This window comes from Ahaetulla prasina, chromosome 1 (genome assembly GCF_028640845.1).
Source record: "Ahaetulla prasina isolate Xishuangbanna chromosome 1, ASM2864084v1, whole genome shotgun sequence".
NCBI lineage: Eukaryota > Metazoa > Chordata > Lepidosauria > Squamata > Colubridae > Ahaetulla > Ahaetulla prasina.
The window spans coordinates 198,162,925-198,187,880 of NC_080539.1; the positions used below are offsets into that span (position 1 = coordinate 198,162,925).

General features: G+C 43.1%; 1 protein-coding gene across 1 annotated transcript in view; it reads right to left on the reverse strand.

Annotated features, from left to right (window-relative positions):
* Window positions 1-2,475: 2,475 nt before the first annotated feature.
* Window positions 2,476-24,956, reverse strand: part of CNBD2 (cyclic nucleotide binding domain containing 2) — a 52,413-nt gene continuing 29,932 nt past the window's right edge. The window contains exons 8-13 of the mRNA XM_058186963.1: window positions 21,636-21,774; window positions 20,577-20,703; window positions 18,099-18,294; window positions 14,015-14,177; window positions 12,092-12,231; window positions 2,476-2,865 (exon numbers count right to left, since the gene is read on the reverse strand). Of these exons, the coding sequence (XP_058042946.1) occupies window positions 2,535-2,865; window positions 12,092-12,231; window positions 14,015-14,177; window positions 18,099-18,294; window positions 20,577-20,703; window positions 21,636-21,774 (1,096 nt within the window). The 3' untranslated portion in view covers window positions 2,476-2,534. The remainder of the gene's footprint in view (window positions 2,866-12,091; window positions 12,232-14,014; window positions 14,178-18,098; window positions 18,295-20,576; window positions 20,704-21,635; window positions 21,775-24,956) is intronic.

A 24,956-nucleotide genomic window follows, 5' to 3' on the forward strand; every position in this document is an offset into this window, starting at 1 on the left:
CCAATGCAGTTATCTGTGTTATAGCTCAACCTGAATCCTAACTGAAAAGAATCCAGATAAACAACCTCATCCAATGTCCTTTATAGTGGGAGCCCACCTCCTTCTCTGCAACCTTTTTTAAAAAGGGAAGGAGATTGGACAAAAGTTATCTAAAACCAAAGGGTCCAAGGATGGCCTTCTGAGGATGGCGAACCACCACCTCTTTCAAGGCTTGTAAAAAGGCATTAGTCCAAACTCCAGGTGACAAAACTACAGCAGTAGAACCTCTGTCCACTTGCTCACAATTGACCACCTCAAACTCCTCCTAGATAACAGAGCTAGGATGTGACTTGGCTATTTCAGCTGGAACTGCCTAGCCAAAGTCCACTCCAAACAAAGACAAGAGACTTTATCCAACAAATGCCTAGAATATTTCTAACCATTGTCGACATTATTGTTGACTTTAGCAGAACATTTGTAGATTTCTACAGCCTAGATGGCTTCCTGTAAGATGTCTGTTCCAAAGTTGAGCTAACTTAAACAATATATGTATCTCTGCCAAAGGCTTTCAAAGTTTGAATTTGAGATATCAAGGATTCTTCTATTCTGACTATATTTACTGCTTCATCCAAGCTCAAGTCATGCTATATGAATAATTTCTCTTTCTGAATGGTGGAATATACACTGCTCACAATCCTGTCCTTTATAAACAACATAGGCAGTTCTCCAAATTCACATGTTTAAGAAAGTCTTTTTGGCATACAATCAACATAATCTCCTTTACTCTTTGAATCCTGATATTTAAAAAATGCCTTTCAAAAATTATGCCCTTCTAGGTGTAGGAATTTAGCACCCACCCCCCTCCTAGAAGAATGAAATATTTTAGAAAATATTTAAAAGGCAGAATATATTTCCCTGGATGAGAAATGGAGAAACATGTTTTAAAGACAAAGCAGCTTCCTGACTCCCCCCCACCTTTGTCAATGGGCCATTAAAAGCCTCAGCTAAGCTCACTCATTCTCCCCACCTTTCTCAATGGGCCATCATCATCTGCAACATAATAGAACCCATCTAGAACAGAAACTCACCACATGGCACCTGGGAAGATTACATCAGCCAGCAAGGCTAGCTAAGACCCCCACCCCCTGGGAGTCTGACAACCAATCAGGGTACTCTTCCTGTGCCCCAGAAAGTTCAAAGCTCAGAAAAAGCATAAAACCAGGGAGCACACAGGATCTCAGCCCTTTTCTGTTCAGGATCTCAAGCCATGTGATCCTGACCACCATTAAACCATCTTTCCAAGCAGTCTCCATGTTTCCAGTGTCTTTGTCCCCACTTGGAACTGAACCCAGATGGATATTTCTTCCAACATAGGATCAAAATACGAAGAAAAGGTGTCTATTATTGTTTGTTTATCCACCTTCTGCATAAACAGGAACAGATTATAAATCATCTCTGCCTGTTTGCAAGCAAAATACAAATAAAGCTCTGAAGTTTATTTTCTTCTTGCTAGGACCTGCAAACAATCAGACTGAATTGAAGCGCTGGAGCCAATTATTTGCAGTTTTCTTCTGTGAGCAGGACACAGGAGATTGGAAGTGAGGCCATTTAGAGTACATTCATTTTTGACCCAGAGTAGCTTTCATTAGCCCAGCATCATCCCAAGGCTCTACCTTAGATCTGAGGTCCCCAGACAGTTTGGATGGCAAGCAAGTCCTTTTAGTCATAGGAAGGGAGCCAAGCACACACAGCGACCAGTGTATGTAAAGTGATTGTGAAATCACTTTATATAAAAGTAGCTGTCTAATGGGCATCTGCTGGCTATCAACTCTCCTTAAAAGCACAATATTCTTATTCCACATTGTAGCATCCATCAGTTGTAGCACTGCAGAAGCCAGATCTAAGAAGATCTGGAAAACCACATCTCCATTTCTGGTCTATTGGCTTTCCAAAGACTTTAAATCACTTTAAATTATAAAAGTATATATTGCTATTTGATTATAAAGCTTTTGGTCTTAAAATGTTGAAGTATATGTTTCCTTTTCAGTCTCATGTTGAAACAGTAGGTCATGCTTAGTCAACCATTCATGCTATGTTAATATGAAATTTGCAGGATATTTCAAGAATGGCGAGATTCAGGAGATCAGCCTATAGAGGGAAAGCTAGATATCCTGTAACTTTTTTGTGCATTAAGCCATCCAGAGTTACCTTATAGCAGAGATAGCTGGCATAAACATTTAATAAAGAAAGAAAAATTAAATATAATATGTAAGCATTTCAGCACTAAACACAAAACATGAATTTACTGATGCACATGTATATGCATGGGGAAACCTATCTTATAAAAGAAATTTCTCTCCCTGCAACATCAGAAAAAAATGAAATGGACCAGATTCACAAATCATTGTATCAATCAGTTATAAAAAGAAATGTAGTCTTTCACAATTGAATACATATTTATGTACAAATAGCCATAAGCACATAAGTAGTATCACCCTTCAGTCTTTTAGAACTGTGCCTATGTGGCTGACTTATACATTCAAACCCTGATGCTATTAAAATGCGCCATCCAAATTGGGACGCACAACTGAGATGCCATGAATCAGCTTTGGTAGAATAACTGGTAGACTTTCCCTTGTTTGGCTTAATTGAATAGGAACGTATTTGAGTTTAGGTGGCGGACGTGGTATTTTGTAACACAAAGAAGAAAGATCCAAGATTCCTTCTTGATTCAAATTCCAGGAATCATAGATTTCAGCTGTAGGGCATGGATGTGGAGGATGTACCATCTTCATGAGTTTGGGCTCCATCACAAGTTTTAATAGATCTTTCTTAAACATTTCCCAGGCATTCTGTCGAAGGAAGATCTGACACAGCTCATCATCACTGAAAAGTAAAAGCAATATTGAAAACTGGATTCCTCTTTTTAAGCAGCAGATCTTTCTATTTTTCTAAGTGCCTAAGTATTGTTTCTCTATATTTAAATGAACTCATCAGACATGATTGTCACATCCCACCAGCATCTTTCCCTCTTCCCTGTAGTATTTAGAAAGTCATGATGACTCTCCTTGTTTCCTTTTGTTTCTTTTGGTTGAAGCTTATCATCTCACTTGATGCCTGACTTTTTATTTGTAAGTTGAGATATGGCATGTATGCAAGATCTAATCTGGATCGGTCACCAGGACCGGAGGTTTACTTTTCCGAGTTTTCAAACTTGTGCTGGAGCAGGGAACTTCTCCCTATTGGAATATGTGTTTTGGGCTCCAGTTCCCTGTGGATGGGCTGCAGCACGAGTCTGAAAGCTCGGAGTTATGATATTTCCAATAAAGCTATTCTTTGAGGTATCTACCTGCTTTGGAGTTGGAACCCTAACACCAGAAAAGTAAACCTCTGATCCCGGTGACTGACCCAGATTGGATTTTGCAACATTATCCTAGGACACATATTTGCCTTTGTTTATGGCATGCATGTATACATTCATTATGTCCACGGGGAGAGCATTTTAGATACTGTTCTTTGTGTCTACACTTTATCTTCTTCCTGTTCTTGACAGTTAGTCAAGTACCTTTGCATAGTGGGGAGGAAAGGGGAAGTTAAAGTGCTCATTGAGATTTGATATACAAAAGTGCTGAAGCCGGGTCAGCTGGATTCCAGTCTGACAGTTTGTGGTTTTCCACCCATGTCTATAGAGATTCCACAATGCTGGACACACAATTCTTTGTTACAAGGATGAGAATCCTTCTTCTATTAATCAGCTCTCAAAACTCCATCAGGGCCCTTTTTCCTTGCAACCATCATACTAAAATTGCTTTCACCAGTACACAGATCCTCTTGAACACTCAGAGGTATTCATAATGATTTAGTAATTATTGTTCAGTATTTTGAAAAGGAGCTATTCCTGGCTAGAGCTGCTGCTTAAAGTTTTAATGCTTTAAAACTGTTTTGGGAAATACCCTGAATAATTTGGGAAGGATAAAAGATGTGGTCAAGGAGAAGTTTGGTATTTGGAGGATAAGGAGACCAGTAATGTAACACCACCTTTTCTATCTTTTGCTTTCATACCCATCCATCCAGTTGTTTTCCAGCTTACTTACGAACCTGCCCTTATATATTACAGTGCTGCTAATAAATGCTTATTTGGATTCAGAATTATGAAGGGGAGGACAATGTATGTCTATAATAGAGACTTAGATACTGGAGGAGAACGAGGAAGTTAAATTTACATAGTTATCCATAGATTACCAGTTTAGGCCAGGAAGCCCTTTAAAAGAGAAGTAGCTTTTGAGGAAACCCATGTGTAGCTGTGGGTAAATGGAATATTTTTGCTCAAAGAAAAAGAAGAAAAACCCGACCTTTGTCTGTTTTGTCCTTTGGAAAGAACAAGCATGAGCCACTAACCAGCTGTTGTGACCCAGGTTCCTGGACCCGGACTCCTGGACTCGGATGATTCAGAAAGTGAGGGAGAAGACCTGGCAAGCCCTGCTTCTCTTGAGCCCTTTCCCTCCCTGGCACCCACTCAAAGGGAGGAGGAGGGGCCGGCAAAGCCTGATTCCCTGGAGCCTTCTTCTGATTTGGCAACGCCCCAAGAACAGTTTTGGAGTGATGCAAGACTGCGTAGGCGTGACCGCCGCGCGCAGCAGACGAAGCGTTGGGACAAAGCCAAGTCATAATTGTCATGCAGTGACATCTGCAGAGACTATAAATAGGAGGCGGGACTTCCTGGTTTTTTGTCTTGGACAAAGCAATGAATTTGCGCGGGCAAACTGTATCAATGGAGGGAAGAATATATTTGTGAGTAATTCTGGCCTTATCTGTAATTTCCTTGTTATCTCCAGAAACTTGGCAGGCCCGTGGGTAGACGTGGCCAGGACATTTATATATATGTAAATAAATCAGAAAAGGAGGCCTCTGACTGACTCTTTGCTGGGAGTATTGGGGGAAGGGAAACAGAACATTTTGTCCAAGACCCCGACTAAAACATCTTCCACCAAAGATGGACCAGCAGCAGGTACAACAGCAGTTACAGCAGCTACAAGCGGCTAATCAACAGCTCCAGCAGCAAGTGGCTCACTTGGCAGGCCAACTTGCTGCCGGGAATGTGCCTGCAGCCCCCCCCCAGTCCTCCCACTCCTCCTCCTCGTCGCAAGTGCCCGATAACCGTGCCGGATAAGTTTTCTGGGCAGCCTGAGATGTTCCCGACCTTCTTGGGACAGTGCCAGCTCTACATGGCTATGAGGCCAGAGGATTTCCCAGATGACCGGGCTAAGATGGCCTTCGTGATTAACCTTCTTTCTGGCTCGGCTGCTCGATGGGCCATGCCCCTCTTGCTCCAGGACAGCGACCTGCTGGCAGACCAACAGCGTTTTTGGCAGCACCTGCGCACCATGTAAGAGGACCCCGTTCGAATGCTGACGGCAACCAGGCGCCTTAAGGAACTCTGTCAAGGGAAACGCCCCCTGCAGGAGTACATCGCCGAATTTCGTCTTTTGTGCCAGGACTCTGACTGGAATGATGCAGCGCTGGTGGGGCGTTCAGGAGGGACTCTCAGAGGAATTGCAAGATGAGCTGGCCTGGGTGGAGGCGCCGCGGACCCTCGACAACTTGGTGCCCCTTTGTCTCCGACTCGATGCCCGTCTGCAATGGCGACCGTCCGTCGCACCCCGGGACCCGCCGTCGACATCTGCACCCCACTTCGTGCACCACCAACACCCCGGGTCGTCCCACCTTTTGTAACCGCTGCGGAAGAGCCCATGGAGTTGAGGGTGGCCAGACCTCGCCTGGCAGCCCACGAGCGGAACCGGAGGCGCCAAGGGGGAATGTGGCTGGACTGTGGGAGCCGGCCCGCCGCTTCTTGCCCCAAGCGAAGTGGGGCACGCCGCGGTCCCGAATCACAGCGTGACCAATCGGGAAACGGAGCAGGCCTGACCTCGGGAAAACCCTAGGTCGGGCACGTACTAAGCCCCCACTGGACGTTGCGGAAGTAGACTCTGGGCCCCCTCGGCATCTGATTCTGGACACACGGATATGGTTGGGGAACCAGTCGGACGGGCTCCAGGCGCAGGCGCTGGTGGACTCAGAGGCCACAACAAACTTTATGGACCAGGCCTTTGTGACCCAGTTTGCGGTCCCCGTGGTTCCGGTGGACCCTCTGATGCGGGTAGAGACAATTGATGGATGAGAACTGGTGTCCGGCCCCATTAAATTCGCCACCGAGCCTTTGCACCTGGCTATTGGGGACCATGAGGACGCGATCCAGTTTTATGTCACAGCGGACCTTCATTTTCCCTTGGTCCTTGGGTTGGCCTGGCTTCGGACCCACGATCCTCAGGTGGCCTGGTCGCGGAACGCCATTTCTTTCCCGAGTCTGCAGTGCATCGACCACATCCGCCACACCTGTGCTGGCCAGAACATCCCCACCCCTGCCATCTCCTTGCCTCCTGAGCTGATGGACTTCGCTGACATGTTCAGCGAGAAGGAGGTGGACCGATTACCCCCACATCAGCCCTACGATTGCCCCGTGGATCTTCTGCCCAATGCACCGCTGCCTGTGGGATACCTGTATTCCGTGTTGGAACCTGAGTTGGCCGCCCTCAGGGTCTTCCTGGACAAAAACCTGGCCCGAAGGTTCGTCCGGCCTTAGAAGTCCCCTCTCTCGGCCATGGTCCTCTTCGTGAAGAAGAAGACAGGTGACTTGCACCTGTGCTGCAATTACCACCAGCTAAACGCCATTACGGTGTGGAATTGCTACCCCCTGCCGCTCATCCCAGAGCTGCTGGAGAGGTTGCGGGAGGCCACGATCTTCACCAAGCTCGATCTCCCAGGGGCCTACAACCTGGTGCAGATGTGAGAGGGAGACGAATGGAAGATGGCATTCGGCACCCGATACGGACACTACGAATACACTGTCATGCCATTTGGGTTGACCAACGCTCCCGCCGTTTTCCAGCACTTCATGAACGACGTGTTCCGAGACATGTTGGATCGGTTCGTGGTTATCTACCTGAGCGACATCCTGATTTACTCCCGGTCCAGGGAAAGCCACCTTCGACACGTCGGTCTGGTTCTGCAACGCTTGCGGGAGCAACAACTCAATGCAAAGCTGGAGAAATGCGTCTTCTTCCGGACTTCCATAGAATTCCTCGGGCATATCATCTCGCCCGAGGGCATAGCCATGGACCCATGCAAAGTAGAAGCTTTGTGTAGCTGGGAAGCCCCTCGTCGGGTGAAGGATGTTCAGCGCCTGCTGGGCTTCGCCAACTACTACCGGACCTTCATCCCGGGCTTCGCCACACTGACAGCTCCACTTACCCAGCTCCTCAGGAAGAAGGTTGCGTTCCGGTGGGGTCCCCCGCAGCAAGAAGCATTCACAGCCCTCAAGAAAGCCTTCGTCACGGAACCCGTCCTGAGGCATCCCGACCCGCTCCGGCCTTTTGTGGTGGAAACAGACATGTCCAATGTGGCTCTGGGAGCGGTGCTGCTACAGGCTCCGATGAATGGCGGCACACTTTTTCCCTGCGCTTACTACTCCCGGAAACTCAATCCTTCCGAGCGCAACTACACCATCTGGGAAAAAGAGTTGCTGGCTATCAAGGCTGCATTCGAGGCTTGGCGACACCATCTGGAGGGGGCCCGACATCAGGTGGAGGTCCGAACGGACCATCGGAATCTCGAGCACCTCACCACAGCTCGGAAGTTGAACCAGCGGCAGATCCGGTGGTCGTTGTTTTTTGCCCGGTTCAACTTCCGCGTGACCTACATTCCCAGCGGTCACAACTGGAGGGCAGATGCCCTGTCCCGCAAGCCAGAGTACCTCTGCGCCAAGGACCCCCTTCCTCCACGGACAGTGCTGCCGGCAGAAGCCTTGGCCGCAGCACGGGAGCCAGTGGACTTGCGGGCCCAGGTGCGAGAGGCGCAGCGCCAGGACGCCTGGTCGCTGCAAAGGAGAGCAGAGGTGGGCCCCGCGTCTCCTTGGACCTTGGAGGAGGACTTACTCAAGTTTTGGGGGCGATTATATGTGCCTACAGGACCACTCCGAGCCCTCGTCATGACCCAGTGCCACGACAACCCTGCAGCAGGACATTTTGGGTTCTTCAAGACCCTCCACCTGGTGACACGGACCTTTTGGTGGCCCCGAGTGCGGCATGATGTACATGCCTACGTGACATCCTGCGTACCATGCCGGCAAGCCAAGGCCGCCACGGGGGCCCCTCCCGGGCTCCTCCAGCCCTTGCCGACACCCGACAGACCCTGGGGGGTGATCTCCATGGACTTCCTGACGGACCTGCCGCCGTCCTCTGGGTTCACCACGGTGCTGGTGGTGGTGGACATGCTCACCAAGATGGCACACTTCATCCCATGCCGCGGACTGCCCACAGCCGCAAAAACGGCCCGTCTCTTTCTGCAGCACATCTTCCGCCTCCATGGTCTACCGGACAGGGTGGTTTCGGACCGCGGAGTTCAGTTCACAGCTCGCTTCTGGAAGAGCCTGATGGCTGCGTTGGAGGTGCAGGTGTGTCTGTCGTCATCGCACCATCCGGAGATCGACGGGGGTACAGAGAAGGTCATCGGTATACTGGAACAGTATCTCCGTTGCTTCATCAACCAGCAACAGGACAACTGGGCTGATTACCTGTCCCTGGCGGAGTTTGCTTTTAACAACTCTCAGCACACCTCTACTCAGATGACCCCATTCTTTGCCAATGTGGGGTACCATCCATGCTCTTCCTCTGGCACCACCGGACTCTCCTGTTCCCGAAACGCAGACCTTCCTGACGGAATTGCATGCGGTCCAACAGTTGGTACGTCAGCAGCTGAATCGGGCAAAGGAGGACTACAAACGGTCCGCCGACCGCTCCCGACGGGCAACGCCCCCGCTGGCAGTTGGAGACCGGGTGTGGCTCTCCACCAAACACCTCCCATCCGACCGACCGGTAAAGAAGTTGGACCACCGATTCATCGGCCTGTTCCCTGTCGAGGCAGTCATCAACCCGGTAGCCTACCAACTGACCCTGCCACGATCCATGCGGATCCACCCCGTTTTTCACCGGTCCCTTCTGGTTCCTGAAGCCACACCGAGTCCCCTTCGGTGCCCAACAGCACCCGTCACTGTCGCCGAGGTCAGGTCGGAGGAATACGAAGTCCACAGCGTACGAGATTCCCGCTGGCTGAAGGATCGTTTCCAATATTTGATCGCGTGGAAGGGATACGGGACTGATTTCTCCTGGGTAGATGCCTCCGACGTTCATGCCCCTGACCTGGTGCAGGCCTTCCATCAGTAGAACCCAGCCCGACCGCATCCCGATCGTCAGCCCCGGGGGAAGGGCCCTGCGGTGAGGAATAGTGTTGTGACCCAGGTTCCTGGACCCGGACTCCTGGACTCGGATGATTCAGAAAGTGAGGGAGAAGACCTGGCAAGCCCTGCTTCTCTTGAGCCCTTTCCCTCCCTGGCACCCACTCAAAGGGAGGAAGAGGGGCCGGCAAAGCCTGATTCCCTGGAGCCTTCTTCTTATTTGGCAACGCCCCAAGAACAGTTTTGGAGTGATGCAAGACTGCGCAGGCGTGACCGCCGCGCGCAGCAGACGAAGCGTTGGGACAAAGCCAAGTCATAATTGTCATGCAGTGACATCTGCAGAGACTATAAATAGGAGGCGGGACTTCCTGGTTTTTTGTCTTGGACAAAGCAATGGATTTGCGCGGGCAAACTGTATCAATGGAGGGAAGAATATATTCGTGAGTAATTCTGGCCTTATCTGTAATTTCCTTGTTATCTCCAGAAACTTGGCAGGCCCGTGGGTAGATGTGGCCAGGAAATTTATATATATGTAAATAAATCAGAAAAGGAGGCCTCTGACTGACTCTTTGCTGGGAGTATTGGGGGAAGGGAAACAGAACACTACAGGTTGTCCTTGAGGTACGAAACTAATGGAGCCTGCCCATTAGGTTGGAAAGTCAAAAAATTTCTCAAATGAATTAGACACAATTTTATGAATTTTTAAAATCAGATTCATTAATTGACTCAAATGGATCTTTAAATGAATGAAGACTATTTCCTCTGATTCATTAATTGATTGCTGCCATCATTAACTGAACTGAGAGACTTTCCCACCAGCCGCCTATCAGCTGTTTCCGGTGCAGCCTTTGGCTGAGGAACTAAATTGCTCTCTGTTTGCAGTTGCTTTTTTAAAAAACCCATTTGCTGCTAGTCAGCTCAAGCTTCTTCAGACAGCTGGCTGGAGGGGATCAGATTCCAGTTGCTTTTTTTAAAAAAAACACTTGCCACTAATTAGCTTAAGAGTCTCCAGAGAGGCACCCAAAGGGAGATGGGGGAGGGATTTACAGAACTCTCAGCTTGCAACAGTAACAGAGAGATGGAAGGGACTTGAAGTCATCTAATCTAACCCACTGCTCTCACAAGAGAGTATTTCTGATAAATGCCTATCCAGTCCCTTCTTAAAAGCTTCCAGTGATAGGGCGCTCACAACTTCTGGAGGCAATTTAAATGTAAAATCTATGAACTACGGTAATATACACTAACAAGAGCCATGGTGGCGCAGTGGTTTGAATGCAGTTCTGCAGGCTACTTCTGCTGACTGCCAGCTGACTGCAATTTGGCAGTTCGAATCTCACCAGGCTCAAAGTTGACTCAGCCTTCCATCCTTCCATTTTACCTCATTGGTAAAATGAGGACCTAGATTGTTGGGGGCAATATGCTGGCTCTATAAACCGCTTAGAGAGGGCTATAATGCACTGTGAAGCAGTATATAAATCGAAGTGCTATTGCTAATCTCTAAAAGAAAAACAAGGAAAAACAACCTTATAGAATGCTTTGTCTAGGTGCTAGCTAGTATTTCTACAAGCAGTTTCAAGGCAAACAAACTTTATCTTTGCAAAGTACTGTACTTACAAACACAATAGTTTGCAAAAAATAGTACTTAAAAAGCAGAGCAAAGTGCTTACAAACAGTACAGTACTATAGAATAACAAAAAATAATATTTTAAAATACTTACAGAAGCAATTCTAGCCCGGTCCTCAATCCCACGCAGCATCAAAAACAAAAACAAAAAACCAAACTCGGCACCGTGCCAGCTGCAAAAACCACCAGATCTTGTTTGGCCATGTGACCAGGAACAAAAACAACAACAACAACCCGACCAGCTTCAGGAAACTGCATGTCATAACCCCAAATGGCATAGGCAAGTCACAGAATTAAAAATGGCAGTCATATGGCTGCAGAGGCCTCTTTTTGGTTGCATTTGGTTTAATTTCTAACGTAAGTACCTTTCTGAATAAATTCGTTCTTGTGAAAATTCATTAAATGAAAGTTTGTACCTGGGGGATTACCTGTATTATTTAGTTGTTCAATAGATAAATTGTCTTTTTCCAGGAAAACAAGGCAGCTTCCATAGGGTTCCCCCTTCATTTTATCAACCACAACCACAGTTCTGTGAGATAAGGGAGGGCTGAGAGCATGGGACAAGCCCAATCACTCAACGAGTTTCCATAGCTGGAACCAAGGTCCCTCCAATCCTAGAAGAGCGTTTATCTGCTGTATCACACTGGTGATAATTCTGTAGAATGATCCTTGGTTTCTTTTTCATCCCAAAGAAAAAAGTAAGCCAGCTGCTTGGAGTTCTACACGAAATTTTTAAATTTGAATTCTATTCATACTAAGGAAGTTCTGCAAGACTTTCACTAGATACAGTAAATGATGCATAAACCTCTTTGACCATAATCCAGATGTGGGTTTCAGCAGGTTCTGACCAGTTCTGGAGAACTGGTAGTGGAAATTGTGAGTAGTTCGGAGAACCAGTAGTAAAAATTCTGACTTGCCCTGCCCCCATCTATTCTCTGCCTCCCAAGTCCCAGCTGATCGAGAGGAAATGGGGATTTTGCAGTAACCTTCCCCTGGATTGGGGTAGGAATGGAGATTTTACAGTATCCTTCCCCTGGAGTGGGGTGGGAATGAAGATTTTCCTTTCCATGCCACGCCCACCAAGCCACACCCACAGAACTGGTAGTAACATTTTTTGAAACCCACCACTGCCATAATCCAATGTTGATCATGAGCATTTTCACACGAAATCAGCAAATGCCAGCCTCAGCTACACCTACCTGGGATATTTAACCTTTAGTTTGTTCAATTTCATGAGAATAACGTCATCAGCCCATGCCTCAATCTTTTCTTTTTTCAGTCTGATTAGCTCAACTCCTTGACTGACCATAACGATGACACGACTGTCATCTAGATTTGCCTAAGAAATACAAACCATGCACCTGTCAGCTTATATCATTGATACAATGACCATATGTTCTTTCTTTTAAAGATCATTATTTCAGAAAGCTATCCTTTGGATTTATTTTTCAAAAACTCACTTTTGTCCTTTATTTTGGTGATTTAACTTTTAACCTACAAAGAGTACCATTTAATGCCCAGTCTGCAAAAATACTTGCTTCTAATAGCGTTTCATGCTTTTTAGATATTTTTATTAGAACATGTGTTTTTGTAAAAATGTTCTTGGTTTTCCTCTTGAATCTTCCTTTGTATAGCAAAGTTATAACATAAGCAATTAAACATTTTTATCCTTAGGAAGCACTCAGATTTTCCCCCTTTTTTAGGTTTGTCCTTTATTTTTTCCAAGAAAATATAATCATTGTAACCATGGAGTAACTTTTGAATGTTTCCAATGGTCCAATGGGATATGAGGGGTGGAGGATCCCAGTGCTATATATAGACCATACATACATCCACTTCCATATAGGTTCAGATTTTTTACACAATCTAACTTTAAATCTTTAAACTTGTATTTTATTTCTTGATATAAGGAAAGATGTGCAACAACTGCCATTGTAGTTGCTGAGTAAATACCAGCAGCTTCCTATCCCACTATTCCTATTCGTAGAAACGCCTCACTTATGTTGGGTTATTTTAGAACAAAATCTACATTCTAATTTCTAAGAATTAGAATTAATTAATTAAGAATGAATTGTACCTAGAGCAGTCATTTGTCATGAATTAGATTGGAGTCCAGCAGGTGGCTATACATATTTTCTTTTTTTTTTTAATTGAAAAAGTTTTACAAAAACAAATGAATTTACCCCCCTCCCCCCACCCCCTCCCTTCCCCCTCCCTCCAACCCCCCCCCCGACTTCCCGGAGCAAACACAAGGTATAGTTCAATAAACAAACATTCATACACTAAATTTTTGGAATCTAACACAATTATAATCCTTCTCTTTAACATAACCTGACTTCTTCCATTAAAATCAGAAACGACATCCTTCATTCAAAGGCACTTCCTCTCAGATGCCATTTTTTTTCCCTTCACTAAGTTAAAGTGAGAAGAAGTTCTTTCCTTTTAAAAAAAGGGTAGAAGTCAGCTTTCTTCTTGCTGCCCCAATAATTGATCACTTGTATTTGTCCCGTCTGCATCCAGTATTCAAAACAGAATCATTCGAGCAGAGGTGGACGTCTTCCTCTCGTCCTGCTTAAAGCAGGATCGTGCCGAGTCCGGAGCGGGGCTGGGTTAGGCAGGCTCCCCTCCAAGGCTCCGCTAAACAAAGCAGAGCCCCTGGAAAGATCTTCTGCTCTCCAGCCGCTCTTTGCTATTTCCTTTCTCCCATGGAAAGCTTTAAAGCCGACTAACAGCTGGTATTCGCTGTTTCGCCGGCTTTTTACAGGGTCTCGGTTCAGGGTGCCTTTCCAGGCGTCCTCCGAGGAAGACGGAAGCCACCGGAAGTCGTGGCTATACATATTTTCATTTTGGTTGAAACTACTGTTTTCTTTGTTTTCTTTTTTTTCCCCCATGGAGCTTTGATCCATGATCAATTTTTACTTTTTAAAAATGGAATTCTAGTCATTGATCCTGATAAAGTACTACATGCACATACACATAGCCCTCATGTGGCTATCAAAATATATAATAAATGAAGTAAAGGAAATACATTAAATCACACTTATTCAGGATTATTTTTGCTTCTTTTGTGTTCATTGTATCTTTATCACTATCCCCAACTGTCAGTTTACAGATTTACTTACTATGTAATCTCCTTTATAGAGTTGATCTAGTCGGATATATACAGCTGCGGCAACAGAATTTGGCATTTCTCCATAGGCTGAGTGTGATTTCTGTCTGAATATTCCTGATACAACATTCTGCACCAGCTCTTGTTCTTCAGATGGTACCGATTCATAAAGGATGCTTGATTTAAGCAGATAAACTTATATATTAACTCTTGCTTGGTCGGTGTAGGGTTTTAGTCTCAAAGACCAATGCTTTCCCCTCTGAATTTACAACAAGAACTAACTGAGCCTCTGGTGGCTCAGCAGACTAAGTCTGTCTGTTATTAACACAGCTGCTTGCAATTACTGCAAGTTCAAGTCCCACCAGGTCCAAGGTTGACTCAGCCTTCCATCCTTTATAAGGTAGGTAAAATGAGGACCCAGATTGTTGGGGGCAATAAAAGTTGACTGTATATAATATACAAATGGATGAAGACTATTGCTTAACACAAGTGTAAGCCACCCTGAGTCTTCGGAGGAGGGTGGGATATAAATTCAAATAAAAAAAAACTTTAAAAAACAAACAAACAATGCACATCTTCATAACAAGGCAGCCCCTGCTGTTATTTTCCTTCCCTATATCAGCCCTTGGAGAAAGACCAAATCAGGAAGCAAATTCTGCAGAAGGACCAGAATTCTACTTTATTTAGGTGAGTTCTAATGCAAACTCCTGCAAATCTGATTCTGTTTTTTCTCTCTCTCTCTCTTATACCCTGGGAGGCAGGGAGGACTCAACCTGAGTCTCCTCTTAAGACAGTCTCCATTCCCAAGATTTAAGGAATGCACCTGTCATCAGTGTTTGAAGATTTGCTTCAAGGCCATTTCCTTGGCTCTCTCTATCCTAACATTCAGATGAGTCTGAACCACAAATCTCATAGTCCCCAGCCAACACATGTCATGTTGGGCAGCAGGAAGAAGCAACCTAGAACTAAGGAGAAATTTCCTGACAGTTAGAACAATTAATCAGTGGAACGACTTGCATCCAGAAGTTGTGAATGCTCCAACACTGGAAGATTTAAGAAGAAATTGGACAACCATTTTTCTGAAATGGTATAGGGCAGTGGTGGCGAACCTATGGCATGTGTGCCAGAGGTGGCACTCAGAGCCCTCTCTGTGGGCACATGCGCTGTCGCCCCAGCCCAGCTCCGTTGCATTTCTCCGTCGCGTGTCTCGCTGTTGTCTGCAGGGAAACAAAAGTTTGTGGGACTAAAAAAAAAAGTTCACTCAAACAATTCCAACTTCTTGAGAAAGAAAAAGATTTCACAAAGTTGGAATTGATTAAGTGAACTTTTTTTTTTAATCCCATAGACTTTTGTTTCCCTGCATACAATGATGAGAAAAGCAACAGAGAAACGCAATGGAGCTGGAAATCAGGTAGACAAAGAAATGCTTGGGGGAAGTGAGGGCATCTGGGCGGTGGTGGGTGGGGCAAGCTTTGTGGCGCAGAAATGGCAAAATAGGCAACGGAGCAGCAGGTACCAGGTAAGGAGGCAGCCACTTTTCCTCTCTTCTCCCTGCTCTCTTCCTGAAATTCAAGGGTGAGAAAAGTAAAGTCTTCTTTAGGCAAAAAAAACCAAATGCACATGTATAGAGCAGGAGCTATTTGGCTCAACAGCAGTAATTGTGAGGACAACCATTTCAGTATGAGACAGAAATGTGCTGCAGCTGCCAAAAAAGCAGCCAATAGCAATCCTAGGCTGCTTCAATAGAGGAACAGTATCAGGATCACATGAGGTGTTAATACCAGTACCATTTTATAATACCTGGTAAGACCACACTTGGAATACAGTGTCCGGTTCTGGTCACCACAATATTAAAAAGATGTTGAGACTCTAGTCTTCGTAAGAGTGCAGAGAAAAGCAACAGAGATGATAAGTGGCCTGGAGGCTAAACTATACAATGAACAATTGCAAGAGCTAGTTATGTCTAGTCTAACGAAGAGAAGGAAAAGGGGTGACAGATAGCAGTGAATGGCTATCAATACCCTCTTCTCTGGCTGTCATTTGAGAGTAGGACAAGGTATAATAGGTGAAAGATTATTAAAGAAAAATTCAGCCAAGAATTAAAGAGAAATTTCCTGACAGTGAAAACAATTAATCAGTGGAATGGCTTGCCTTCAGAAGTTGTACTCTATCAATGGAGGTATTCAAGAAGTGATTGGACAACCACTTGTCCAAAATGGTATAGGGCAGTGGTGGGATTCAAGTAATTTAACAACCGGTTCTCTGCCCTAATGATTTCTTTCAACAACCAGTTTGCCAAACTGCTGAGAAAGTTAACAACCGGTTCTCCCGAAGTGGTGCGAACTGGCTGAATTCCACCACTGGTATAGGGTCTCCCGTTTGAGCAGAGGGTTAAACTAGAAGGTCTCTTCCAAGCTTCCTTCCAACTCTATTATTCTAATGTTCTACGCTCTGTGTTCTTTGTAAACAAAATGGGCATCTGTAAAAACCTACTGTACCAAGGGTGGCATTCAACCCTGATATGCTGCTGATGGCCATCAAGCTGATATGCTGCTGATGTTTCCATCTCCTGTTTCTTTCTGGGTGGGGATGATGGCTGGAGTGGGGGCTTGTTGCAGATCATGTTTCCTAGGAATTTGACCCCCAGGTCCAAATTAAGATAATCCTGCCTTGGATCTCATTCATATAAAAAGAGGGTAAGGAAAAACATGTCAAGCTTTCAAGATATTCTACAATTACAAAGTTCCAGTAGTCGCTGGGTCTGTTTCCAAATCTACCCAAAAGGTTGACATCAGGGGTGAAATGTAAAAATTTTTACTACTGGTTCTGTGGGCGTGACTTGGGGGGAGGTAATGTGACTGGGTGGGCATGGCCAACTTTTTTTTTTTTTACTTTTAAAAGCATTTTTTCTACAACCTCTTTGGCCAAAGAGGGTGTAAAAAAATGCTTTTAAAAGCCTGTGATGATCAGGCAACTCAGTTGAGATCGCCAGAGGAGGCTTTTAAAAGCATTTTTTTACAGCCTCTTCGGCCGAAGAGATTGTAGAAAAAATGCTTTTAAAGGGTTTTGATGATCCCAGCTGAATTGCCTGATTGCTAGAACTTTTTAAAAGAATTTTTTTACAGCCTCTTTGGCCGAAGAGGTTGTAGAAAAAATGCTTTGAAAGGGTTCCGATGATCCCAGCTGAGCCAAGCGATCTATAGCTGCTCATCTCAACAAGCAACTCTGGGCAGGGTACATTATAAAACATTAAAACAATTAAGACAGCACAAAATAATACCTATGATACCAAGTAAAACTGTTACTATGGATGATATTACAGCCAGGCAACAAGGCTCTTAGCACACTCGGGGCTCCAGGCCTGAGCACACAACCAAGTCATCACAGCCTTGTGAAAGGCCCTCGGTGTCGGGATCATCTTGATATCTGAAGGGAGAATATTTCAGAAGGCAGGGACTGTGGCAGAGAAAGAACATCTCCAAGTCCCTACCAACCAGTATTCCTTGGCTGATGGGATATACCAAACCTGCCTGACCAAACTGGATGGATAGAAATGACTGGGAGAAGATGGTCCCTAAGGTGACCTGGCCCCAAGCTCCTCTTAAAGAAAAGCTACATTTGACAAAGGTGGTGTGGAAGTACACCAGCAAGAGGATGTCAAGATTGCAGTGGGAGATTTGGTGTGGCTTTCCTCTGGATTTTTACCTTCTGTGCCCTTTTTTTAAGAAGCTGGACTTAAAGTTCATTGATTCTTCCCAGTAACCCAGTAAATTAACCCAGCCGCCCTTGGTATAAAAGTGCCCACTTTGGTAAAAATTCATGCCGTCTTTGGCAAAGTGAAAAACTGGCCTCCAAAAGTATTTCTATGATTCATTTATCTTCTACACAACCATATCACAGCCTTATAGCCCCCAGTTCTTGATCTCCAGCTTTTTCCTGATCTATCTTTTACGCACACACGTCTTCAATCTACCTGTATCATGCTTGGGACTCCAAGGCAGCTTGCCCTCAGCAAGGCCTCAGACCTCCCAGGAATGAAAACTGAAAGTGACAACAAATATGCCATCCTTCAGAGACCCAAGCAATGCTCTTTGTACCTTTTCTCAGGCTTCTGCTCATCTATTACTACACTTTTACAACTCTTATTGGAACGACAGATCTCCTTTTCATAGCTTTTATAGTTTTCACAGGATAAATTCTTCCTCTGTAAGTAATAAGTTTTCAGGTCCCTCAATTTGTGTCCAGAATAGGAGCTCCACATACTGCTTTTAAATCTATCAACACAGGCAATCTCTGGAAAGTGGAAGTGGTGGGGGGGAAGAGAAAAGATATTGCAGAAGTTATTCAATCCAACTCTATCCTTTGTTTTCATACCTGATATGCTTTTAAAGTCAGGAGTTAAATTAGAACATTTTCACATTTCTTGTTTGTTTGTTCTTACAGTGTTTTCATCCATGCTATACTGTATTAAGATTCGGGCAGAACATAGAAAAGGCAAAATAAATATGGTAAGAATGAAGATTTGCTAATAGTGCTGCCATGCAGTTGAAGCAAACTTTTGGGTAAAAAAGTTATTAAAGCCAAATGCTGGTTCTGAAATATGGAAAAAAGGAAGGAATAGCTTTCAGTTGTGAAGGATGGGCATTTTTCTTGTTTTTGTCTCTCTATTCTTCAGTAAACTTTGAAAATGATAAACTAACAAATAAAAAATATTTCCTGTTTTTTTTTCCTCCCATTTCCCATTTCCTTCATTTTACTCCCCTCTCTCTCCCTCCCTCCCTCTCTCTTCAATGCCGTATATAATATAGGATATTTTAAAGAAAGCCCCTACTTTGTTTATTCCTTCCTTCCATAGTTTAGGTGGGCTTCCAGTCTTTCAACTATTTTTTGTTGTACCTTCTTTAAATAAATAAGTCATTTTCTCTCTATTGACAACTATTTTAAAAATAATGTTTATTAAATTTCTAACATATAAAACACAAAATAAAAAATAAAAAACCACAGCAAAAATTTAAAACTAATAACAGCTTTTCCATATCAGTATCTCTATCATAACAAACATATTTACAAAGATTCTAATTCTATAATTCTAATTCTATATATCTCTATCTTAAATTACACCCATATTTAAATTATAGGAACATCTATTCATATCCTATGTTTCTTCAACAGTTTTACCTTCTACATATTATATTTAACAAATTATCCCTTAGGTTTTACATTTACTCTCAAGCCAGAAATACCATCTGTTCCAAATTAGATAGTACTTGGTTTCTTTCCTCTCCCTCATTTCCATAGACAATCTATCCATTTCTGCACAGTCATATATTTTTTTAATTATAATTTGGTCTGGAGGAATATCTGATTGTTTTCAGTTTTGTGCTAGGACACTTGCGGTTAATATATGTAATATATATATTGTAAGTTTTTCCTCCATTTTCCCCTCAAAAATGCCCAAAAGGAATTGCTCCGGCTTCATCTCTATCCTCTGTTCAGTTATCTCTTCCAGCCATTTTCTTATCTTGCACTACTATTTTCTAATTTTAGGGCAGGTCCACCCACATGTGGTAGAACGTTCCTTGTTTATAACCACATCTCCAACATTCATGGGACCTGTTCAAGAACATCTTGCCCAATCTCACTGGTGGCAAATGCCATCGATAAAACATTTTGTAAAGATTCTCCTTATATGCAGCTGACATCGTTAGTTTGTAGTTTCTCTCCCATAATTTATCCCATTGATCTAATTGAATACTGTGTCCAAAGTTTCTCGCCCAACTAATCATTTATCGACAACTATTTTAAAGCAACAGGTTTCTCTAGAATTGCACAAGACTGTTCCAAAGAAATGTAAACTAAATTGTTTGATGCTTTCCTGAAAAGCATTTCATTCAAAGATTAGCAAAGGAGAATAAAACCTGATAGAATAGTATGATATAGTATCTGCTTTTTATCGTAATCAAATAAAATTTTAGAGTCTAATATTTTTAGATTTCCATTTGCAAATTAAATTGGGGAAATAATTTAACACAGGCAAATATATAGTTGCACAATAAAAATGATTTGTGTTGGTGTGTATACATGTGTATATACACAAAACATCATCAATAAAAAACAAACTAAAAAGATTAATTATGATTGCAATTGTGACTGGGAACCAAGCAATGCAGTCATGAAGTGTAATGTCACATGACCACATCACTTAGCCATGCCAATTCCAAAATCTCAGAAATTGCTATTACATGACCAGGGCTTGCTGAAATATTGTAATTATAAATTGGGCAGAAAGAACCTTGATCATGATAATATGATTGCAAGAAAGCTGAATTCTAAAGATTCTTTGCAAGCTCCCCTTATTCAGCACTGTTGTAATTCTGAAAAGTCATTGAAAAACTGGTCATAACCCAAAGACTCTCTGGAGTTGATACTTTCTCTCTATCTTCAAATCAAAAAGTATTTTTGCCTTAAATATTTTGCCCACAAAGAACTAATTATTTGGATTGTAAAACCAATACCATTGCCATATGTTGTGTTTACAAGAATTACACCTTTATAAAAGTCAACATGTAACATACCAGAATCCATCTGCTGCCTTTCTTTTGTGGATATTTTGTTTTTGGGAAAATGCAGTTGTTTAGCGATCCATTTTTGATAAGATGGACAAATGCTGAGATTCACAAGTCGCAATACTTCACAAATGCCCTGATGAAACAAAACAAAAACAAAAAGCAGTTGTTTTGGCTTGTTGAATGGAGGTCTCTGAGGTGAATGAATGAACAAATGTGATCCCAAAATGTAAGCATCTTATATTATCAAAAAATTTGTTCACCTAAATTATCAGTCAGTTTTAAAAATCAATATCTAAACCAATAATTAAACCAGTGATACAGAATCCATATATGATCCAAGACTGGGAGTTCATTGACAGTCCAAGGTAGACTAGTGGATTACAGTAACAGAATCTTGCAAGTCTGAAAGTAATTCACCCCCATCCAACTTTATGCTAAAGAGAACTAGGGAGGATCAACTCTGAATACTTTCTCAAATTACATTTCTGCCTCAGAACCAAGATTTCTCTTATCCGAGGGTTTCCTTGACTGCTCTTCCTCCTGTTCTTCAAGGTTATTTGCATATCCCATTATATTCATGTAGTTTCCCAAGAGCATCTAAAGTTAGCAATAAATTACCATCATTCTTTTATGAAACATAGGTGAAGAAACAACTTATGTATTTGTCCAACATGGTACAAGTGATGCAAATTACATAATTATGTTATTTGTGGGATATTATGACATGCATGCCATCAATTTGACATCATGATGGCCTATAATAGCTACCAATGATCCAGGGACCACCAGTAGTCTGTACTAATGGATTCCCTTATTTTGGCATAGATATATTTTTAACAGATACCTCTCAAAAAACTGCAAAACCTAACTAGATTTTGGTGTTCCAGATACAACATCACTGAAATAATCTGAATTTTGCATAGATCATAGGTTCATAGATTTTGAGTTAGGAACTGCTGTGCAAATCCACCCATTTTTGAATTTGTAGATTTAAAAAAACTGTAACTAGTAGAAACAAAATGGTGAAAACCATACTATAAAACATGAAACTAAAGTAAATCTCACCTTGGTAACAAATACCATACTGTGGGTTTCGGCAAGGTCAGTTGTAATCACCTGTCCAGAATAGAATCTCTCAACTTTGCAGTAATTAGCTATTTTATCTATTGAAGAATCAGGCAGTGTTTGAAAAAGATCTATAGCCCTGAAAATAAAATAAAAAATGTGACTATTCTCATCAACTGTTTATGTAACTACAAATTGAAAACTTTTGACTAACTACAGATCAAAGCATTCAGTTATGGCTGTGAGATATTCACCTCTAAATTCATGTCTATTCAACTATGTAAGGAATTCCATTAAAGATAAAGGGGAACACAGGCAAAGAAAACCCAATAATCACTTGTTTCTAAGTCTAGCACCTGAAACAGATTTGTTATTTTGTTGGCTTGATGCAGCTCAACAAACAACCCACCATTTAATTTCTCTGAAATGTCCTATATATCAATGTGCACACTGTGCTGTATTCTGGAAAAGTGAGCATGATGATTAAGCCTGGAGCAGATGTTTAAGATCTAAATAATATATATCACCACTGCTGCTGCTCTTTCTTCTTGTTCCCAAGCTAACAGCAACAAATGACAAATAAAGAGGAGGAGGAGGAGGAAGAGAAAAGGGAAGCCCAGGAAGAAGAAAAACTGAAATAGTTCCTGCCAGGTTTCTTTAGGGAGCCTTGGAGATGACCTTGAAGAAACCATCCAGCAACTGTTAAGAAAACAACAGGTGCAAAAGATGTTTGTGTTAAGCTCTCAAGACAAGAAGCTACTCAGGCCAGCTCCCCTTTGACTCTGGAGCATAAAAGATATGGCAGGGAAAACATAAGTGACTTGCAAGATTCTGCTACTAGCACAGATCTCAATAAAGCAGAATTCTGGCCTTGTCTGTGGAATCCATTTTCTGATCTGGTCCACCTATAGGGCTGAAATCATTTTTTCTCTAAGCTTTTAGAAATTGTGGTTCCTGACAATTTCAAATCAGCAACGTTTGATTTGTGAAGCAAATGTTACAGGCAAGGTAAAGGGAAGGTCTAAAAGGCCCTGGAGCTAAATTTCAGGTGTATTCCTATCTCTGCAAAGAAGCCATGAACTGTGAAGAGTAGCCTGCAATAATCTGAAATGGTCTAGTCTAGCCCAAATGGACAGGAATGCTTGAGGCAACATAATTGGGGAAAGTGCACTGCAGAAACAGGTGAGTGGGGATTTAGAGAGGGTGAAGCTTCTGCCTTCCAGAAGTGGCTGCCTGGATGTTCTAGGGATAGGCAATGGAGCAGCTGAGTTGATAAATATACCAAAGCAATTTGCTTCAGGCAGCCTTCTGAGGAAGATATCATGAAGGCAGAAACCAATGTCTGCTGCTGCAAAATTATTATTCGCTTATTCTAGATAGGGGAGTGGCATCGATTTGGATTTTCTTTTCAGGCAGCAGCATTGGTGTTTTTCTCTCAAGGCCCCTCTTTTATGAGACTCCTGAGCAAAAAACAGAGATCAACAATATGGACAATCTCTGTAATGCTGCTTTATTAATTAAAAACAAACAATCAGTGAATGCTTAACAACATGATTCTTTTTCCATCAATAAAATGAGTCAAAATGAAGTGATAAAGGTGGAATGATTAAAGGGAGATTATAAAAGGCTGAGTCAGAAAGAGCTGCATGTTTAACTCTCTGTAAATGGGAAAATAAGAATAAAAACCCCAACTGTAATTTCTGCAGCAGTGTAATAGTAGCTAACTTATTTTTGTAAATATGAGCCCAAATCATCCTTAATTTATCTTCAGCTGGTTGAGGGCGTATTCATTGAAGGTCATGGCCACAATTATTGGCCCCAATTTACCACATTAGTTCAGTGAAACTTGGTAGATGGATGTTTTCTGAATTCCCAGCCTGAGAGAGAGTTATTGGCCCAAATCATCCAACTGGCTTCCATGCCTAAGGGAGAAGTGGAACTAGGATCCTTCCACTAAGTTCACACTTTAACTGCCACAGTACAATGGCTGTCAGACAGATAAACAGGCAGATTATTTTATTTGTGTATTAAACAAGTTTATTTAGGCTTTCAACTCACACACAGTGACTCTGGCAGGCGTACAACATTAAAAATCCAGTTAAAAGTCCAGAATCTATAATCCCACCTCACCCCATGGGGCATCAGCAAAAACAAACAAGCCACTTGATTGGATCCAAATGGGATCCCCAAGCTGCTGGCAAAACCATGTCTTCAAAGCCTTGTGAAAAAGCAACAAGGTTGGAGCCAATATTATCTCTAGAAGAATGATCTTCCAAAGGGAGGGAACCACCACAGAGAAGACCTTTTTTCTAAGTCCCACCAGATGTAGTTCCTTGATGGTTGGGATCTGCAATATACTCTGCCTTCCTGTTCTGATGGGCTGGGTTGATGTAATTGGGGAGAGGTGGTCCATCAAATAACCTGGCCACAAACAATGCAGAGCTTTAAAGGTGATAACTAGCGCTGTGAATTGTGCCCAGAAGCAAATTGGCAATCAGTGCAGTTCGTGTAAGAGTTGACACTTGTGCAAATTTGGACTTGCACAAAACCATGAACATGGCTGCATTTTGAGTCAACTCAAACTTCTGGATGCTGATCAAGGGCAGTTCCATGTAAAGCTCATTATAATAGTCCAAATGGAAAGTGACTACTTTGTAGGTGACCAGGCCATTGATCCAGGAATGGGAATAACTGGCACACCACACACAATTGTGGAAAGGTCCTCCTAGCCATGACTGCCACTTGCTTTTCAAGCACAAGTCATGAGTCCAGGAGAACCTCAGATTATGAACTATGTCTATCTGGGGCAGTGCAATCCCATTTGATGATCAAAAATTGGACTTCTCCAACAAAGCAAGAAGCCCCAGATCCAAAGCCACTCAATCTAGCCAAGGGTTAGTATTAAGCTGCTCCTCCTCATCCAGACCTCAAAAGCATCCAGGCACTGAGAAAAGTTAGTTGCACCATAGCTTACCTCACCACAGACAGTGAAGTACAATTGAGTATCATCAGCTTATTGATGATATCTAAACCTATGATAAGTGATCTCATCCAGCAGTTACAGGTAAATGTTAAATGAGGACGGAAAAAGCACTAACTCTTGAGGAATCCTACAGAGCAGGGGTCTCCAACCTTAGCAACTTTAAGACTTGTGGACTTCAACTCCCAGAATTACCAGGAACTCTGGGTGTTGAAGTCCACAAGTCTTAAAGTTGCCAGGGTTGGAGACCCCTGCTACAGAGCACTCCTGATCAACACCAACTGGAAACAGTCTCAAAGAAAGGAGGTAAAACAAAGCAATACTGTGCCCCCACTCCCAGT